The sequence below is a fragment of the Triticum urartu genome, chromosome 6 (genome assembly GCF_003073215.2).
Source record: "Triticum urartu cultivar G1812 chromosome 6, Tu2.1, whole genome shotgun sequence".
NCBI lineage: Eukaryota > Viridiplantae > Streptophyta > Magnoliopsida > Poales > Poaceae > Triticum > Triticum urartu.
The window spans coordinates 451,839,624-451,857,482 of NC_053027.1; the positions used below are offsets into that span (position 1 = coordinate 451,839,624).

A 17,859-nucleotide genomic window follows, 5' to 3' on the forward strand; every position below is an offset into this window, starting at 1 on the left:
CTGTGATCCATTCATGGATCACTCTTGTACCCCTTGACTGACTCATGGCAAGGCACACTTTAGGTGCGGTACACAGCATAGCATACTGTAGAGCCTACGTCTTAAGCATAGGGGACGACCTTCGTCTTTTCTCTCTATTCTGCCGTGGTCGAGCTTTAAGTCTTAACTTCATACCTTATAACTCAGGCAAGAACTCCTTCTTTGACTGATCCATCTTGAACACCTTCAAGATCATGTCAAGGTATGTGCTCATTTGAAAGTACCATTATGCGTTTTGATCTATCCTTATAGATCTTGATGCTCAATGTTCAAGTAGCTTAATCCAGGCTTTCCATTGAAAAACACTTTCCCAATAACCCTATATGCTTTCCAGAAATTCTACATCATTTCTGATCAACAATGTGTCAACAACATATACTCATCAGAAATTCTATAGTGCTCCCACTCACTTCTTTGGAAATACAAGTTTCTCATAAACTTTATATAAACCCAAAATCTTTGATCATCTCATCAAAGCGTATATTCCAACTCCGAGATGCTTACTCTAGTCCTTAGAAGGATTGCTGGAGCTTTGCATACTTATTAGCATCTTTCAGGATTGACAAAACCTTCCGGTTGTATCACATACAACCTTTCCTCAAGAAAATCGTCGAGGAAACAATGTTTGACATCCTATCTGCAAGATTTCATAAATAATGCAGTAATCGCTAATATAATTCCAACAGACTCTTAGCATCGCTACGAGTGAGAAAGTCTCATCGTAGTCAACTCTTTGAACTTGTCGGAAAACATCTTAACGACAAGTCGAGCTTTCTTAATGGTGACATTTACCATCATTGTCCGTCTTCCTTTTAAAATCCATCTACACTCAACAGCCTTACGACCATCAAGTAGTTCTTCCAAAGTCTACACTTTGTTTTCATACATGGATCCTCTCTCGGATTATATGGCCTCAAGCCATTTATTGGAATCCAGGCCCACCATCGCTTCTCCATAGCTCGTAGGTTCATTGTTGTCCAGCAACATGACTTCCAAGACAGGATTACGTACCACTCTTAAGTAGTACGCATCTTGTCATCCCACGAGGTTTGGGAGTGACTTGATCCGAAGTCTCATGATCAATATCATAAGCTTCCACTTCAATTGGTGTAGGTGCCACAGGAACAACTCTTTGTGCCCTGCTATACACTAGTTGAAGTGACGGTTCAATAACCTCATCAAGTCTCCACCATCCTCCCACTCAATTCTTTCGAGAGAAACTTTTCCTCGAGAAAGGACCCGATTCTAGAAACAATCCTTTATTGCTTTTGGATCTGAGACAGGAGGTATACCCAACTGTTTTTGGGTTGTCCTATGAAGATGCATTTATCCGCTTTGGGTTCGAGCTTATCGGCCTGAAACTTTTCCACATAAGCGTCGCAGCCCCAAACTTTTAAGAAATGACAGCTTAGGTTTCTCTAAACCATAGTTCATACGGTGTCATCTCATCGGAATTACGTGGTGCCCTATTTAAAGTGAATGTGGTTGTCTCTAATGCTTAACCCATAAACTATTATGGTAATTCGATAAGAGACATCATGGTATGCATCATATCCAATAGGGTGCAGTTATGATGTTCGGACACACCATCACACTATGGTGTTCCAGGCTGTATTAGTTGTGAAACGATTTCCACAATGTCTTAATTTTGTGCCAAACTCGTAATTCAGATATTCATCTCTATGATCATATCATAGATCTTTTATCCTCTTGTCACGACGATCTTTCAACTTCACACTGAAATTACTTGAACCTTTCAATAATTCAGACTCGTGATTCATCAAGTAAATGTACTCAACATCTACTCAAATCATCTGTGAAGAAAGAACATAACGATATCCACTACATGCCTCAGCACTCATTGGATTGCACACATCAAAAATGTATTACTTCCAACAAGTTGCTTTCTTGTTCCATTTTACTGAAAACGAGGCTTTCAGTAATCTTGCCCATGTGGTATGATTTGCATGTCTCAAGTGATTCAAAATCAAGCGAGTACAAAACGGTCCATTTGCATGGAGTTTCTTCATGCATATATACCAATAGACATGGTTCGCATGTCCCAAACTTTTCAAAAAACGAGTGAGCCCAAAGATCCATCAACATGGAGCTTCTTCATGCGTTTTATACCGATATGACTTACGTGGCAGTGCCACAAGTAGGTGGTACTATCATTACTATCTTTTGGTATGAACATGTGTATCACTACGATCGAGATTCAATAAACCATTCATTTTAGGTGTAAGACCATTTGAAGGTATTATTCAAATAAATAGAGTAACCATTATTCTCCTTAAATGAATAACTGTATTGCGATAGACATAATCCAATCATGTCTATGCTCAACGCAAACACCAATCTCGATGGTAGAGGGAGCGTGCGATGCTTGATCATATCAACATTGAGAACACTTCCAACACATATCGTCAGCTCACCTTTAGCTAGTCTCCGTTTATTCCGTAGCTTTTATTTCGAGTTACTAACACTTAGCAACCGAACCGGTATCTAATACCCTGGTGCTACTAGGAGTACTAGTAAAGTACACATTAACATAATGTATATCCAATATACTTCTATCGACCTTGCCAGCCTTCTAATCTACCAAGTATCTAGGGTAATACTGCTCTAGTGGCTGTTCTCCTTATTACAGAAGCACTTAGTCTCGGGTTTGGGTTCAACCTTGGGTTTCTTCACTAGAGCAGCAGCTGAATTACCGTTTCATGAAGTATCCCTTCTTGCCCTTACCCTTCTTAAAACTAGTGGTTTCACCAACCATCAACAATTGATGCTCCTTCTTGATTTCTACTTTTGCGGTGTCAAACATCGCGAATATCTCAAGGATCATCATATATGTCCCTGATATATTATAGTTCATCACGAAGCTCTAGCAGCTTGGTGGTAATGACTTCGGAGAAACATCACTATCTCATCTGGAAGATTAACTCCCACTCGATTCAAGTGATTGTTGTACTCAGACAATCCGAGCACAAGTTCAACAATTGAGCTTTTCTCCCTAGTTTGTAGGCTAAGAAAAACGTCGGAGGTCTTATACCTCTTGACGTGGGCACGAGCCTGAAATCCCAATTTCAGCCCTCAAAACATCTCATATGTTTCGCGATGTTTCAAAAACATCTTTGGTGCCTCAACTCTAAACCGTTTAACTGAACTATCACGTAGTTATCAAAATGTGTATGTCAGATGTTCGCAACATCCACAGACAACGTTCGAGGTTCAGCACACTGAGCGGTGCATTAAGGACATAAGCCTTCTATGAAGCAATGAGGACAATCCTCAGTTTACGGACCTAGTCCGCATAATTGCTACTATCAACTTTCAACTAATTTTTCTCTAGGAACATATCTAAACAGTAGAACTATAGCATGAGCTACGACATAATTTGCAAAATCCTTTTGACTATGTTCAGGATAATTAAGTTCATCTTATGAACTCCCACTCAGATAGACATCCCTCTAGTCATCTAAGTGATTACATGATCCGAGTCAACTAGGCCGTGTCCGATCATCACGTGAGACGGACTAGTCATCATCGGTGAACATCTTCATGTTGATCGTATCTACCATACGACTCATGCTCGACCTTTCGGTCTCTGTGTTCCGAGGCCATGTCTGTACATGCTAGGCTCGTCAAGTTAACCCTAAGTGTTTTGCATGTGTAAAACTGTCTTACACCCGTTGTATGTGAACGTAAGGATCTATCACACCCGATCATCACGGCGTGCTTCGAAACGACGAACTGTAGCAACGGTGCACAGTTAGGGGAGAACACTTCTTGAAATTGTTGTAAGGGATCATCTTATTTACTACCATCGTTCTAAGCAAATAAGATGCATAAACATGATAAACATCACATGCAATCAAATAATAGTGACATGATATGGCCAATATCATATAGCTCCTTTGATCTCCATCTTGGGGCTCCATGATCATCTTGTCACCGGCATGACACCATGATCTCCATCATCATGATCTCCATCATCGTGTCTTCTTGAAGTTGTCTCGTCATCGACATGCAAGTCGTGATTCCCTTGACAAGAACATGATCAATCTCATACATCACATATATCATTCATCACATCCTTTTGGCCATATCACATCACATAGCATACCCTGCAAAAACAAGTTAGACGTCCTCTAATTGTTGTTTGCATGTTTTACGTGGCTGCTATGGGTTTCTAGCAAGAACGTTTCTTACCTACGCAAAACCACAACGTGATATGCCAATTGCTATTTACCCTTCATAAGGACCCTTTTCATCGAATCCGATCCGACTAAAGTGGGAGAGACTGGCACCCGCTAGCCACCTCATGCAAATAGTGCATGTCAGTCGGTGGAACCTGTCTCACGTAAGAGTACGTGTAAGGTCGGTCCGGGCCGCTTCATCCCACGATGCCGCCGAATCAAGATAAGACTAGTAACGGCAAGCATATTGAACAAAATCAACGCCCACAACTACTTTGTGTTCTACTCGTGCATAGAAACTACGCATAGACCTAGCTCATGATGCCACTGTTGGGGAACGTAGCAGAAATTCAAAAATTTCCTACGTGTCACCAAGATCTATCTATGAAGAGACCAGCAACGAGGGGAGGGAGAGTGCATCTACGTACCCTTGTAGATCGCTAAGCGGAAGCGTTCAAGTGAACGGGGTTTATGGAGTCGTACTCGTCGTGATTCAAATCACCGATGATCCTAGTGCCGAACGGACAGCACCTCCGCGTTCAACACACGTACAGCCCGGTGACGTCTCCCATGCCTTGATCCAGCAAGGAGAGAGGGAGAGGTTGAGGAAGACTCCATCCAGCAGCAGCACAACGACGTGGTGGTGATGGAGGAGCGTGGCAATCCTGCAGGGCTTCGCCAAGCACCGCAGAAGAGGAGAAGAACTTGGGAGAGAGGGAGGGGCTGCACCAAAGGCAAAAGGTGTGTTTGAGAGGCCCTCCTACCCCACTATATATAGGGATCCCAAGGGGGGGTGCGCCAGCCCCTAGGAGATCCAATCTCCAAGGGGGCAGCGGCCAGGGGAGGTTTCCCTCCCCCCCAAGGCACCTAGGAGGTGCCTTCCCTCCTTGGGACTCTTCCTTAGGGTTCCCCTTTCACCCTAGGCGCATGGGCCCTAGGGGAAGTGGCGCCCCAGCCCACTTTGGGCTGGATCCCTTCTCACTTCAGCCCATGGGACCCTCCGGGATAGGTGGCCCCACCCGGTGGGCCCCCGGGACCCTTCCGGTGGTCCCGGTACAATACCGATGACCCCGAAACTTGTCCCGATGGCCGAAATAGGACTTCCTACATATAAATCTTTACCTCCGGACCATTCCGGAACTCCTCATGACGTCTGGGATCTCATCCAGGACTCCGAACAACATTCGGTAACCACATACAAGCTTCCTTTATAACCCTAGCGTCATCGAACCTTAAGTGTGTAGACCCTACGGGTTCGGAAGACATGTAGACATGACCGAGACGTTCTCCGGTCAATAACCAACAGTGGGATCTGGATACCCATGTTGGCTCCCACATGTTCCACGATGATCTCATCGGATGAACCACGATGTCAAGGACTTAATCAATCCCGTATTCAATTCCCTTTGTCTAGCGGTATTATACTTGCCCGAGATTCGATCGTCGGTATCCCTATACCTTGTTCAATCTCGTTACCGGCAAGTCTCTTTACTCGTTCCGTAACACATCATCCCGTGATCAACTCCTTGATCACATTGTGCACATTATGATGATGTCCTACCGAGTGGGCCCGGAGATACCTCTCCGTTTACACGGAGTGACAAATCCCAGTCTCGATTCGTGCCAACCCAACAGACACTTTCGGAGATACCTGTAATGCACCTTTATAGTCACCCAGTTACGTTGTGACGTTTGGTACACCCAAAGCACTCCTACGGTATCCGGGAGTTGCACAATCTCATGGTCTAAGGAAATGATACTTGACATTAGAAAAGCTATAGCATACGAACTACACGATCTTTATGCTAGGCTTAGGATTGGATCTTGTCCATCACATCATTCTCCTAATGATGTGATCCCGTTATCAACGACATCCAATGTCCATGGTTAGGAAACCGTAACCATCTATTGATCAACGAGCTAGTCAACTAGAGGCTTACTAGGGACATGGTGTTGTCTATGTATCCACACATGTATCTGAGTTTCCTATCAATACAATTATAGCATGGATAATAAACGATTATCATTTACAAGGAAATATAATAATAACTAATTTATTATTGCCTCTAGGGAATATTTCCAACAGTATGTCCAAAGGCAAGTTTCAAAATTTAGAAGCACAACTCTTGAAAAGACTTGTCCAATGGGGTGATGGCCATCTTGCTCAGCCAGACAGGGAAGTTCTTATTAAATCAGTGGCGCAAGCACTTCCTACATATATTATGGGTGTTTTTAAACTGCCTTTTTTCTGTTTGTGATGATTTAACAAACATAACGTGGAACTTCTATTGGAGTTCGAGGGAAGGAAAACGAAAGGTTCATTGGAAGGGTTGACAAAAACTCCAGCAGCCAAAATGTAAAGGCGGAGCTGGGTTTCGGGACTTTCGGATATTCAATCAAGCACTACTCGCGCGCCAGGCATGGAGACTGTTGACAAAGCCGGACATCCTATGTGCTCAACTTCTTAAAGCTCGGCATTATCCAAATGGGAAGCTAGAGGACACTGTGTTCGCAGGTAACACCTCATCCACGTGGACGGCGATTTCTCATGGCCTAGATCTTTTGAAGAAGGGGCTGATCTGGAGAGTCGGCAATGGCCAGCAGATAAGAATCTGGAGAGACAGCTGGATTCCAAGGCCTTTCTCATATAAACCTATCTCGCCACAGGGTACGTGTCGGTTCCGCTTTGTCTCCCAGCTGCTCAACAACAATGGTTCATGAAATGCAAATTTGCTGCAGTCTATTTTCTTGCCATGTGATGTTACAGAGATCCTAAAAATTAGAGCCTCACCAAGACTTGGAGATGACATGCTTGCATGGGGACGCGGAAGATTGGGAGCCTTCTCTGTGAAATCTGCTTACAACATGGCTTTTGAAGAAACCTGCAAAATGACTTCAGTTGCAACTAGTTCGGCGCCTGATGGTCGTAGGACGTGTTGGAAAATGATATGGGGTAGCAACGTCCCACCTACAATCAAGAATTTTGCATGGCATGTGGGTATGAACTCGCTTCCAACTTGGGAAAATAAACACAAGCGAGGACTAGAGGAGTCAGATGTGTGCCCAGTGTGTGACAGAGAAACTGAATCTTCCGTCCATGCTTTATGTCGCTGTCCCCTAGTCGTGGACCTTTGGAAGTGCATGGGGGAGGCATGTCGTCTGCCAAGATTGAGAGATATCAGTAACACGGGGACCGAGTGGCTCCTTGATATTTTATTTCCGCTAAGTGAGATTGAACGGGCAATGCTACTCTTCACACTATGGAGGTGTTGGCACAATCGGAATGAGGTTGTTCATGGCAAGATTCCACCTTCGATGGATGTCTCAAAGCAATTCTTGTGCAGCTACCTTGACTCGCTACTTGCGATTGCTCAAAACACAGAGTGTGATCCTTTGAAGCGAAAAGTTGTAATAACTTATACTAGTACCAAAACACCACATGAAATAATAGGTCAGGACCCACCTGTTAGGTGTGTTCCTCCACTGACGGGTTGGGTCAAGCTCAATACAGATGAATTATGGACAGAGGAAGGTGGAGCAGGAGCAGGCATGGTTCAGCGTGATTGTCTTGGAAAAATTATTTTCTCTTCTTGTAAGGTGCTTTTCTCCCGCCGAGATGCACTTGAGGCCGAACTATGTGCTTGCATGGAGGGTATTTCTCTTGCTATCCAGGGATCGGAGCTGTCGATTTGTGTGGAAATGGATTCTGTAGTGGCAGTGAATATGGTTAAGGACAGAGACACGGACAGGTCTATATTTGCCTCCTTGGTGAATGAGATTAAACACTTGATGTCCCTTCATACAACTAGTGTATTTCATATCAATCGTAACCAAAATGTGGTTAGCGATTATTTAGCTAAATTTGCAAGAATTGAAGGTAGAACAATAGTTTGGTTGGGCTCTGGTCCCCCACACGTTGTGGATTTGTGTAAACTGAATTATAATTTCCTGGATCCTTGATTAATACAAGTCTTACTCGCAAAGAAAACAGAGTTTTATTGTGCGTTTTTGGAACAAAAAAATCAGTTTGAATTCCCCTGTCGGATCTACATCCAACAGACCATGGTCTTCTTCCTCTTCCGAGTGCCGTTATTGCACGTACCTTACTGTCGCCCTGGCCTTCTCTCTAAACCCCACCATGAATCTGTTGCCGGCAACCTCCCCGCACCTGAACCCATCAGCCTCCGATGCCCCTCCATGTCATCCTCGGCTCTGGTTTGCTCTTGTCACCATGGCACCCTGTCTCCGCCTCAAAGGTTGCGCGGATTTAACTGCCAGCAGCGCCCCTTTCTCTGCCTCAAAGGTTTGCGACGACCGAATTTTTTTTGAACGAAGCAGCGCTGAAGAATTGGAAACGCCAAAAAAATATTACTGGCCACACATTTAATAACATTTAGTCTCCCCCTCTCCGGAGAAACACTAGTTGTGAAGAAATCAATAATAGATCAATAAGGCGCCCTCTTCCATCGAGCCATTGCGAGCGAAGTCGTCACCCAACTCTTGATAACGGAAATGATAAATCCCGAACGTTCGAGATTGAACCATGGCAAATCGATATCGAAAATATTCAATTTGTCATGGTTAAATCCCAAATATCTGGGTGTTATCTGGGTCATTTGATAAACATTTATTTACACAATCGCATTAGTATGGATAGATAAATCACGAGCTAACGTATTAGAATATTTATATTCCAATTGCAATTTAAGGGGATTTTTCTAGTAATTTAATAAGTTTGAGAGAGAGAGGGGGAGAGAATAAATTGAGGGGGGGGGGGGGGGGGGGGGGGGGTATCCAAATGCCGTCTCCGCTCAAAAACATTGCCGCCCCGCTCACTCCAGTGCGGTACCTCAAAGTGGTTAATCCATTCACTCAGAGCTCCGATGCTCTCGCTCTCGGCTCCTTCCTCGCCCCCGCCCTCGCCACCTACCCGCAGCACCGCCGCCGTCGGCCTCCTTCGTGGGGCCGCGGGGCGGCGCGACGCGCCGCTCACCGCCGCGCTCCACGCCGTCCTCCTCAAGTCCGGCGCGCTCCACTCTTCCCAGCCCCTCGTCGCGTCCAACTCCCTCCTCCACGCCTACCTCCAATGCGGCCTCCACTCCCACGCGCTCCACCTGCTCGACGAAACGCCGCGCCGTGACGCCGCCACCTACTCCGCCCTCATCTCGCTCCACTGTCGCCTCGGCGCGCCCCTGGACGCCGTCCGCGCCTTCGTGGACATGCTGCTGGCCCACGACGCAGACGAGGGCGACGCCGCCGCCGTCCGCGCCAACGAGTTCACGGTGGCCGCGCTCCTGCAGGCCTGCGGGCTCGCCAAGGATGGGAGGCTGGGGAGGATGGTGCATGGCTACCTCGTGACAAATGGCTTCTGCGCCGACCCCTTTGTGGTCGGCTCGTTGGTCAATATGTACGCCAAGGTTGGGGATGTGGTCAGCGCGCGGAGGCTGGTTCTCAGATTGGCTTGCAGGGATGTCGTTTCCTGGACTGCTGTTATATCAGGGTGCGTGCTCAACGGGATGCTAGCAGAGGCTCTCGGTGTGTTTGTCATGATGCTGGAAGATGGTGTCCTTCCCAACAATGTTACAATGCTGAGTGTCATTCAGGCATGCTCTTTGATGGGCCACTCGGGATTGTTCAGTCAGGTGCACACTCTTGTTGCTCGGTTGGGCCTCGAGGAAGATGTTTCGGTGGTGAATTCTCTCATCATGATGTATGCAAAGAATGGCTTTATTGAAGAGGCTGCACGGCTTTACGAGGATCTGTACCTCAGGAGAGGGACTGTGTGCTCTAATGCTGATGTTCTTGGCGCGCTTCTTTATGGTTGCACGGTTTCAGCATCCCCGCTTTATGGGAGAGAAATCCATGCACACTTGATTAAACTGAGTGCTCTTCCAAGCATCAGCATTGAAAACTGCCTCATGGGCATGTATGCTAGATTCGAGCGAGTTGACGCAACGTATTTGGTGTTTAAAGGCATGAAAGTTAAAGATATTGTTTCGTGGAACACCATGATCTCATGCCTTGCCAAGAGTGACTATGTAAATGAAGCCTTGGACCTTTTCAGCACTCTTCATAGTGGTGGTAGTGGGCTTGTGCCTGATTTTGTCACGGTCTTGAGTGTAGTTCAGGCATGCTCCAATGCTGGATTACTTCTCCAAGGGCAGATGCTCCATGCATACATCGTAAAATATGGTTTTGTGCACGATGTATCGATCTCCAATGCTCTAATAATCATGTATGCAAAGTTAGGAAGGATTGATTCCGCTGAGAAGATCTTTTGGCGGATGGATGTTAAGGACCTTGTTTCCTGGAATTCGATGATCAATGCTTATGGGATACACGGAGATGGCCATTCGGCTCTAAAGTATTTCCACCAGCTGACAGATGTTGGAGCACATGCTCCTAATGCTATCACGTTTTTGAATGTGATATCTGCTTGCAGTCACTCTGGTTTGATTTCAGAAGGATACAAGTGCTTTGAAAGCATGAGAAGGGACCATGGAATTGAGCCTGGCATGGATCATTATGCTTGTGTAGTGGACCTGTTTGGAAGGTCTGGGAGATTTGCCGAGGCAGAAGAATTCATCAGGGATATGCCTGTTCCTCCCAACTCGTCCATTTGGGGACCTTTGCTGGCTGGTTGCCGGCTTCATGGGAATGTTGATCTTGCAGAAAAGGCTGCTAAAGAACTACTAGCCTTGGAACCTGACAGTGATATCTGGAGAGTCTCCTTGTCAAATATCTACGCATCGGCTGGGAGGTGGAAAGACTCTGCAAAGATTAGGACTGAAATGAGGAGAGTCGGTTTGAGAAAGGAGACTGGTTGGAGCTTTGTAGATGTAGGAGGGGTTGAGGGTTTTAAGTTTGTGTCGGCAGATACAAGGCATCGTGACGCTGAAAAAATATATGCAGTATGGCACAGTATGAACAAGCACATGGCAGATGTAGCTGGTGACGTGCATCAGCTGAGTCTGGTGAGTGTAAATTAGTTGATGACAAATGCTTGGTTTCGTTATGCCAGAGTTACAAAGGTGAACTTTTGTAATTCACTAGACTGTGAACTTACTGACTTGAAATCACACCAGATCTATTAATTTGTGTTCTGGGTGTAGTATAAAGCCATCAGTAAAACTGGCAACTACATATAATTGACTCTGGAAGGAAACTGAGGACGCTGCGGTTAGCATGTTAACTTAAAACTATGTTTCGTGATCTTGGTGTAGTCATCTAAATTGCCTGCGTTGTAAAGGTAATAGTCCTCACGATCCAACATTGCAATATGCCAGCAGAAATGGAGGAAAATCTTGCTGATATGGAGTTCTTATGCTAATATGGTTGCTGAAAGCAGCAAGGATTGGCAATACGAAATATAGGTTGCCCAATTTCTGCAGGGTTCAAATTTTAGCACGTATGCTGCTGTATGCTGGTGAAGATTGTGTGTGCCCATGTGCTATGTAGTATACTTCCAATATCTTAATGATACGGATTTATTAAAAAAAACTATAGTGTATATCCATATATTATTAGGTTTACATTCATTATTTTTGTTATAAATTTGTTGCAAAAATTGGACTGCATACCCATGTGTTTTGAATAGTGACCCTTCATTTTAAGTTAAGACAAATGATCACATGTAAAAAGCTCATACTAGTATATTGCTGTATAATTTGTGAATGGTCCTTAAGGTCCGGAAGAAAACAATAAGAACTTCCAAAATTATTGCTACCTAGTATACCCTGCAAGACAAGAATACAATTTTGGAACAATAAAAGGAGACACAAGCTGGATACACATTTTTTCTTCTTGTACAGTAACACTACAATACAATACAATTCCTGTATTATGTAGTATACTTCTAATGCTCTACTTGCGCATCAGGAGAACTACGGTATGAGCAGCTATACTCCTGTTTTCTCCTAGACTGTCGACTTTCTCATGCGTCTTGGCCTTGAGATTGACAACAGATGGATCTGCCCCGAGTAGTTCACACAAGTTAGATCGGATAGTCTCCTTGAATGGGCTAATTTTTGGTTTTTGCAAGATCAATGTAGCATCAAGGTTCCCCAGCTCATAGCCTGCTTGATGCATTAGCTTTACCTGATGCATAACAATAATAAAATGTTAAGCAGATACGTGCTCACTTAAATTGCATCAACCTAGCACCAAACGATACTTCCATCAGCTCATATCTTCAAAACTGGAATGCTTCGATGATATTGTATCACACAAAATTCAGATTCAGGGGCGAATATAATAATCAATAATGCTCTAATTGGATATATTCTACACCCTCTGTTCCTAAATATAAGACGTTTTGGCAGTTCAATTTAAACTGCCGAACTGCCAAAACGTCTTACATCTAGAAACAGAGGTACTAGTGTCAAAAACGCTCTTATATTATTGGGACGGAGGGAGTAGTACATAACATTGGGTGAAATGACAAAAAATACTGTGCGATGTCAATGTGAAGAGAAAACAAGGTGATTTCACTGATCGATGGGATCATGAAGAAAAAGCAGCACAAAATTCAGATTCCGGTGTGAATATAGGAACCAATAATGCTCCAATTGGATAAATTGTACATTACATCTGGTGAAATGACAAAAATACTGCTCGATGCCTAAACGAAGAGAAACTACTAGGATGATTTCAATGGTCGATGGGATCATGTAGAAAAAGCAGCACATAATGAGCTCAAATTGCAAGGCATAGGGATATTTTATCCAAAAGTCCAGGATGCAGTCAACATTCAAAGCACATGGTACATGCCTTTGTACAAATTCCAAAACGTGCAATACTTTTTGTCCTGGAAGAGGAGAAAAGTCAAGACCGAATTTGCAGTCAGCATGGTGTTGATGCAGGAATGAAATAGTCAAAAAGAAAATAAGCAGGTGATGATCTGCGATGTCTTCAAGGAAGGATGTTTTTGGAGAATTTCCATAAAACGGATGCATTTTAGTAAGGGGAAGAAAAACTTGTTTCCCCAAAGAAGATATGAACAAGTTGGGTCACGTAACACTTAACAGTCTAGACATCAGACTTACCTATCGCTCATTCAAGTAAAATGAAAACTAATTTTCCGACACAAGTGCTATGTGATTAGCAATTTAGAATCATTCAGAGCAACACACAAACTCTAGGTTTTGTTCTGATTAAGCATTCTACCATCCAACTATAAGACAACAATCTAGACTCATAGAACGAAAGCAACACACGAACTGTAAATTTTGTTCTGAATAAGTCAATAAGCATTTCACCATCCAACTACAGACAGTACTACTCCCTCCGTTCCAAATTACTCGTCGCAGAAATGGATGTATCTAGAACTAAAATACATCTAGACACATCCATACCTGCGACAAGTAAAAATACATCTAGACACATCCATACCTGCGACAAGTAATTCGAAACGGAGGGAGTATCTTATAATGCCCACAAAAGCTAGAGGGAATTGGCATGGGCGAATGAACTTCGGAGTGAAGTTGAGAAACTCACAGCTTCCCTCATGAACACGCAGGACTCCGCGCCCTTCCACCGGGGGTCGGTGTCCGGGAAGATCTGCCCGATGTCCGGCAGCCCCAGGGCGCCGAGAATCGCGTCCACCACGCAGTGCAGAAGCACGTCCCCTGCGCACGCGGCAAAAAATTCCACACGCCCGGTAACGCAACGAGCGAACGAACGGGAGCACAAAGGAAAAGAACAAGCAACGGTAGTAGTAGTAAAAACGGCGCGCACCGTCGGAGTGGGCGTCGCAGCCGCGGTCGTGGGGGATGCTGATGCCGCCGATGATGAGCGGGAGGCCCGGCTCGAGGCGGTGGAGGTCGAAGCCGTGGCCCACGCGGAACGGGAGGGCCGGCGGCTTCGGCGCCGCGGCCACGGCCACGGCCGGCTGGTGCTCCGCCTGGAGCGCGGCCGCCACCGCCAGGGACGGCCGCCGGGGGCGCAGGGATGGCCGGGCGGGGCAAGGGGAGGCGGGTGCGCGGGTCCTTGGCGCGGTGGAGATGGGGGAGGCCAGGAAGAGGGAGGAGGCGGAGGCCATGTCGTCGCGCTCCGACGGGCGAGATAGCGCAGCGGCCGAGTAGAGTTTCGGGGGTTCCGTTTCTCTTGGCCGTGGAATGCGAGAAAAGGCAGCGGTTTTTTGTGCGCCGGAATTACTTTGGCATTGGGGAGACGGGAATCTTGGCGTTGGAGATGCGGTTCATGGTGGCGTGGACGAGGTTTAACGTCTAAGTACTGCGGCCGGCGGTCGCTGTCTCGCCGGTCACCGGTGGCTGCCTTTGCCTAGAATTTGTCATTCGGCGAACATTTTGGTCTAGATTGGATGTTGCATAAAATACGAAATTCAAGCTTAAATGTCATTCGGCTTACATCCATTGAGAGGAATGGAAGGGTTTTCAATTCGATTTTCATTAAAAGTTGCCATAAAAGCAAATGCAAAAAAGCAATTCCCATGTAACGAACTAAATATTTGAGGGGATAAACAATGCAAACTCTTTTCTTACGAATCATTAATATTTCCTAAAAGAAATCAATGTATGAAGTTTCTACAATTCTAATTATGTAGTTCTAAAAAAGTTTCTACAATTCTAATTCTATTATTCTAAAGCACACATCATGAAAGATAGGCCAATTAACTAATATAAGAATGAGAAAATGAGGGTAACCTAGACCTTTATCCGTGCCTCATTGATGCCTTGCACAGCCGGCCGACCATGCGTCTGTGCAACGGCGCAACCTGTGGATCACCCCTTCAGCATTTCTGTTCTTCGACTAATGATCCATGCACTTGATTGGGTGTACTCTAGACAATTCCGGGATGAAAAACTGCCCTAGGAAATGGTGGAGGCGGCTTTATATGAAATAAGCAATGATATGGTGTGTACAGTCTAGTGGATGGCTAAATACTAATCAACGGGTTCAAATGCATGACATGCTTTCTATGCTAGCTGAGGTGGTATTGAATCGGTCCGATGATAGGCCTTTCTGGATGAAAAATAAGAATGAAAATTTCACTCTTAAAACCTTGTATGAGAAATTGTCTGATGTGGGACCAGACAGATCCTTTAAGCATGTGCGAGCATCCAACTGCAATCCAGAATCTAGATTTGGATCTAGTTAATTTAGAATAATGCCATTGTGACCAAAGATAACACGGTTCAGTGGAATTGGACAGGTGACCCTACTTGCCATTCTGTCCTTAAGCTGAGAGCATTCATCATCTCTTTTTTCGATGCTCTGCAACCAAGTATGTCTGGGAATTTTTTTTATAAATGTGTTGGGGCCACCAACACACGTTGGTGTTTCACCCAATATTTTGGGTGGATATCTGAGCTCATTTCTGGTAGTGGAAATGTGCAAATAGTGGGGCTTGGAAATACGTGGCCTTGTGGAAACTTTGAAATAGAGGTTGCTTTGATAAGAAACTTGCGATACCTTCAACTAAATTTGTGTGTTATGCTTGCTCCTTTATGTAATACTGGGTAGGTATGCAGAGTGATGGAGATCAGGCTATGTTGGAACACGGTGTTGCGACTCTTTGGAGGGAAGCCCTGGCTCATCGTAAGGTGGTTTAGTGGGTTGTCGATGTAAAAACTGGCGGATCTCGGGTAGGGGGTCCCGAACTGTGCGTCTAGGCTGGATGGTAACAGGAGGCAAGGGACACGAAGTTTTACCCAGGTTCGGGCCCTCTTGATGGAGGTAAAACCCTACGTCCTGCTTGATTAATATTGATGATATGGGTAGTACAAGAGTAGATCTACCACGAGATCGGAGAGGCTAAACCCTAGAAGCTAGCCTATGGTATGATTGTTGTTCTATATGTTGTCCTACGGACTAAAACCCTTCGGTTTATATAGACACCGGAGAGGGTTAGGGTTACACAAAGTCGGTTACAATGGTAGGAGATCTACATATCCGTATCGCCAAGCTTGCCTTCCACGCCAAGGAAAGTCCCTTCCGGACACGGGACGAAGTCTTCAATCTTGTATCTTCGTAGTCTAGTAGTCCGGCCATCCGGACACCCCCTAATCCAGGACTCCCTCAGTAGCCCCTGAACCAGGCTTCAATGACGACGAGTCCGGCGCACAGATTGTCTTCGGCATTGCAAGGCGGGTTCCTCCTTCAAGTACTTCATAGAAGATTTTGAACACAAAGATAGTGTCCGGCTCTGCAAAATAAGTTTCCACATATTGCCATAGAGAGAATAATATTTACACAAATCTAATCTGCTGACGTATTCCGTAGTGTGACATCGCACCACGGCCAAGCCTTTATTCGTTTTATTGTCCCACCTCAGCATGTCATGCGAGGCGGTTTCCTTGGCACGTCTCGTCGAAGCAGAGATCGTGTCCCCTTATTCCGGGATTCTCATCAATACGGGCGTGGGTAACCCAACCGCGCCATTGATTACGGCGCTTGGGGATAAGCGAGTTTTACCAGGCTGGTGGGGACACGTAGTTGCGTCCACCCATATAAGGGGATAAGGATCCACCTTTTCACCTACGCCTTCTTCCTCCTTTGCCTATCCATTCTCGCGCACTCGAGCTCCAGCGCCCAAGTCCGCACTCCCCACCTCAACCTTCTCCAGCCATGTCCAGAGCGGGAGGCAAGTGGATGGTCTCCTCCGTCACGGAGGGACACATCAAAAAACTGAGGAAGGCCGGATACTTGTCTAACGACATCGCGTACCGGCTTCCCGAAGAGGGGCAGCTCCTCCCCACCCCAAGGCCCCATGAGAGGGTAGTGTTCCTTCCCCACTTCCTCCGCGGACTAGGCTTTCCTATCCACCCATTCGTCCGGGGACTCATGTTCTACTATGGCCTGGATTTCCATGATCTGGCCCCGAACTTCATCCTCAACATTTCGGCGTTTATCGTCGTGTGCGAGGCTTTCCTCTGCATCCGCCCCCATTTCGACCTATAGCTCAAGACTTTCAATGTCAAGCCGAAGGTGGTGCACGGCAACCAGGCGGAGTGCGGAGGCGCCATGATGGGCAAGATGCCCAACGTCCTATGGCTCGAGGGCTCCTTTGTGGAGACCCTGAAGGGGTGGCAATCGGAGTGGTTTTACATCACCGAGCCGCGCGACCCTGAGTGGGTCGCAACCCCCGAGTTCCGGTCCGAACCCCCAACGCGGCTCACGTCCTGAAAAGAGACGGGCCTGTCGTGGGGCAGCAAAGGAGAGGTGACTGGACTGCAAACATGCATCCAAACCCTGGTGGACAAGCAGCTCAAGCTTGTCAACGTAGTCCAGGTCATGCTCATCCGCCGGATCCTCCTGTGTCAACAACGGGCCTTCAATCTGTGGGAGTTCAACCCGGCGCATCACCGAACTCTGAGCAGGCTCTTCGACACGACGTACGAAGACGCCTGGAAGGTGCTTTTCAAGGGCGCCGAGGCTCCCGCATCCGCTACCGAGGATCGCGGATTCAGCGCGCAGCGTCACGCTAGCGCGGTAAGTTGTTTGTACCTTTTATAGGGTATTAGTTTTTCATAGTTTAACTCTATGCGGGATCTAAGCTCCCTTACCTTTGACAGGTTTGGCAGGTGAAGTCCGGACAGATCGACTGTCCGGCTCCTTTGCCCGAAGACCCAGCCGATGCCCGCTTGGCGAAGCTGCTGGT

At 46.0% G+C, this 17,859-nt stretch overlaps 1 protein-coding gene across 1 annotated transcript; it reads right to left on the reverse strand.

Annotated features, from left to right (window-relative positions):
• Nucleotides 1-11,870: 11,870 nt before the first annotated feature.
• LOC125514125 (2-C-methyl-D-erythritol 2,4-cyclodiphosphate synthase, chloroplastic) lies at nucleotides 11,871-14,423 on the reverse strand. Its single transcript, XM_048679384.1, has 3 exons — nucleotides 13,974-14,423; nucleotides 13,734-13,864; nucleotides 11,871-12,335 (listed from the first exon to the last, which is right to left on the reverse strand). Exons 1-3 carry the CDS (start codon nucleotides 14,275-14,277, stop codon nucleotides 12,102-12,104), a joined length of 669 nt encoding a protein of 222 aa, XP_048535341.1. The 5' UTR covers nucleotides 14,278-14,423; the 3' UTR covers nucleotides 11,871-12,101.
• Between the last annotated feature and the right edge of the window lie 3,436 nt (nucleotides 14,424-17,859).

What these genes read in the sequence shown, in the direction of transcription:
- LOC125514125 (XM_048679384.1), bottom strand. Translation starts at nt 14,277, where the DNA reads ATGGCCTCCGCCTCCTCCCTCTTCCTGGCCTCCCCCATCTCCACCGCG. An exon ending in CTGCGACGCCCACTCCGACG is followed by an intron (nt 13,865 to 13,973) that starts GTGCGCGCCGTT and finishes CCGCGTGCGCAG; the next exon opens with GGGACGTGCTTCTGCACTGC. An exon ending in GCGTGTTCATGAGGGAAGCT is followed by an intron (nt 12,336 to 13,733) that starts GTGAGTTTCTCA and finishes GTTATGCATCAG; the next exon opens with GTAAAGCTAATGCATCAAGC.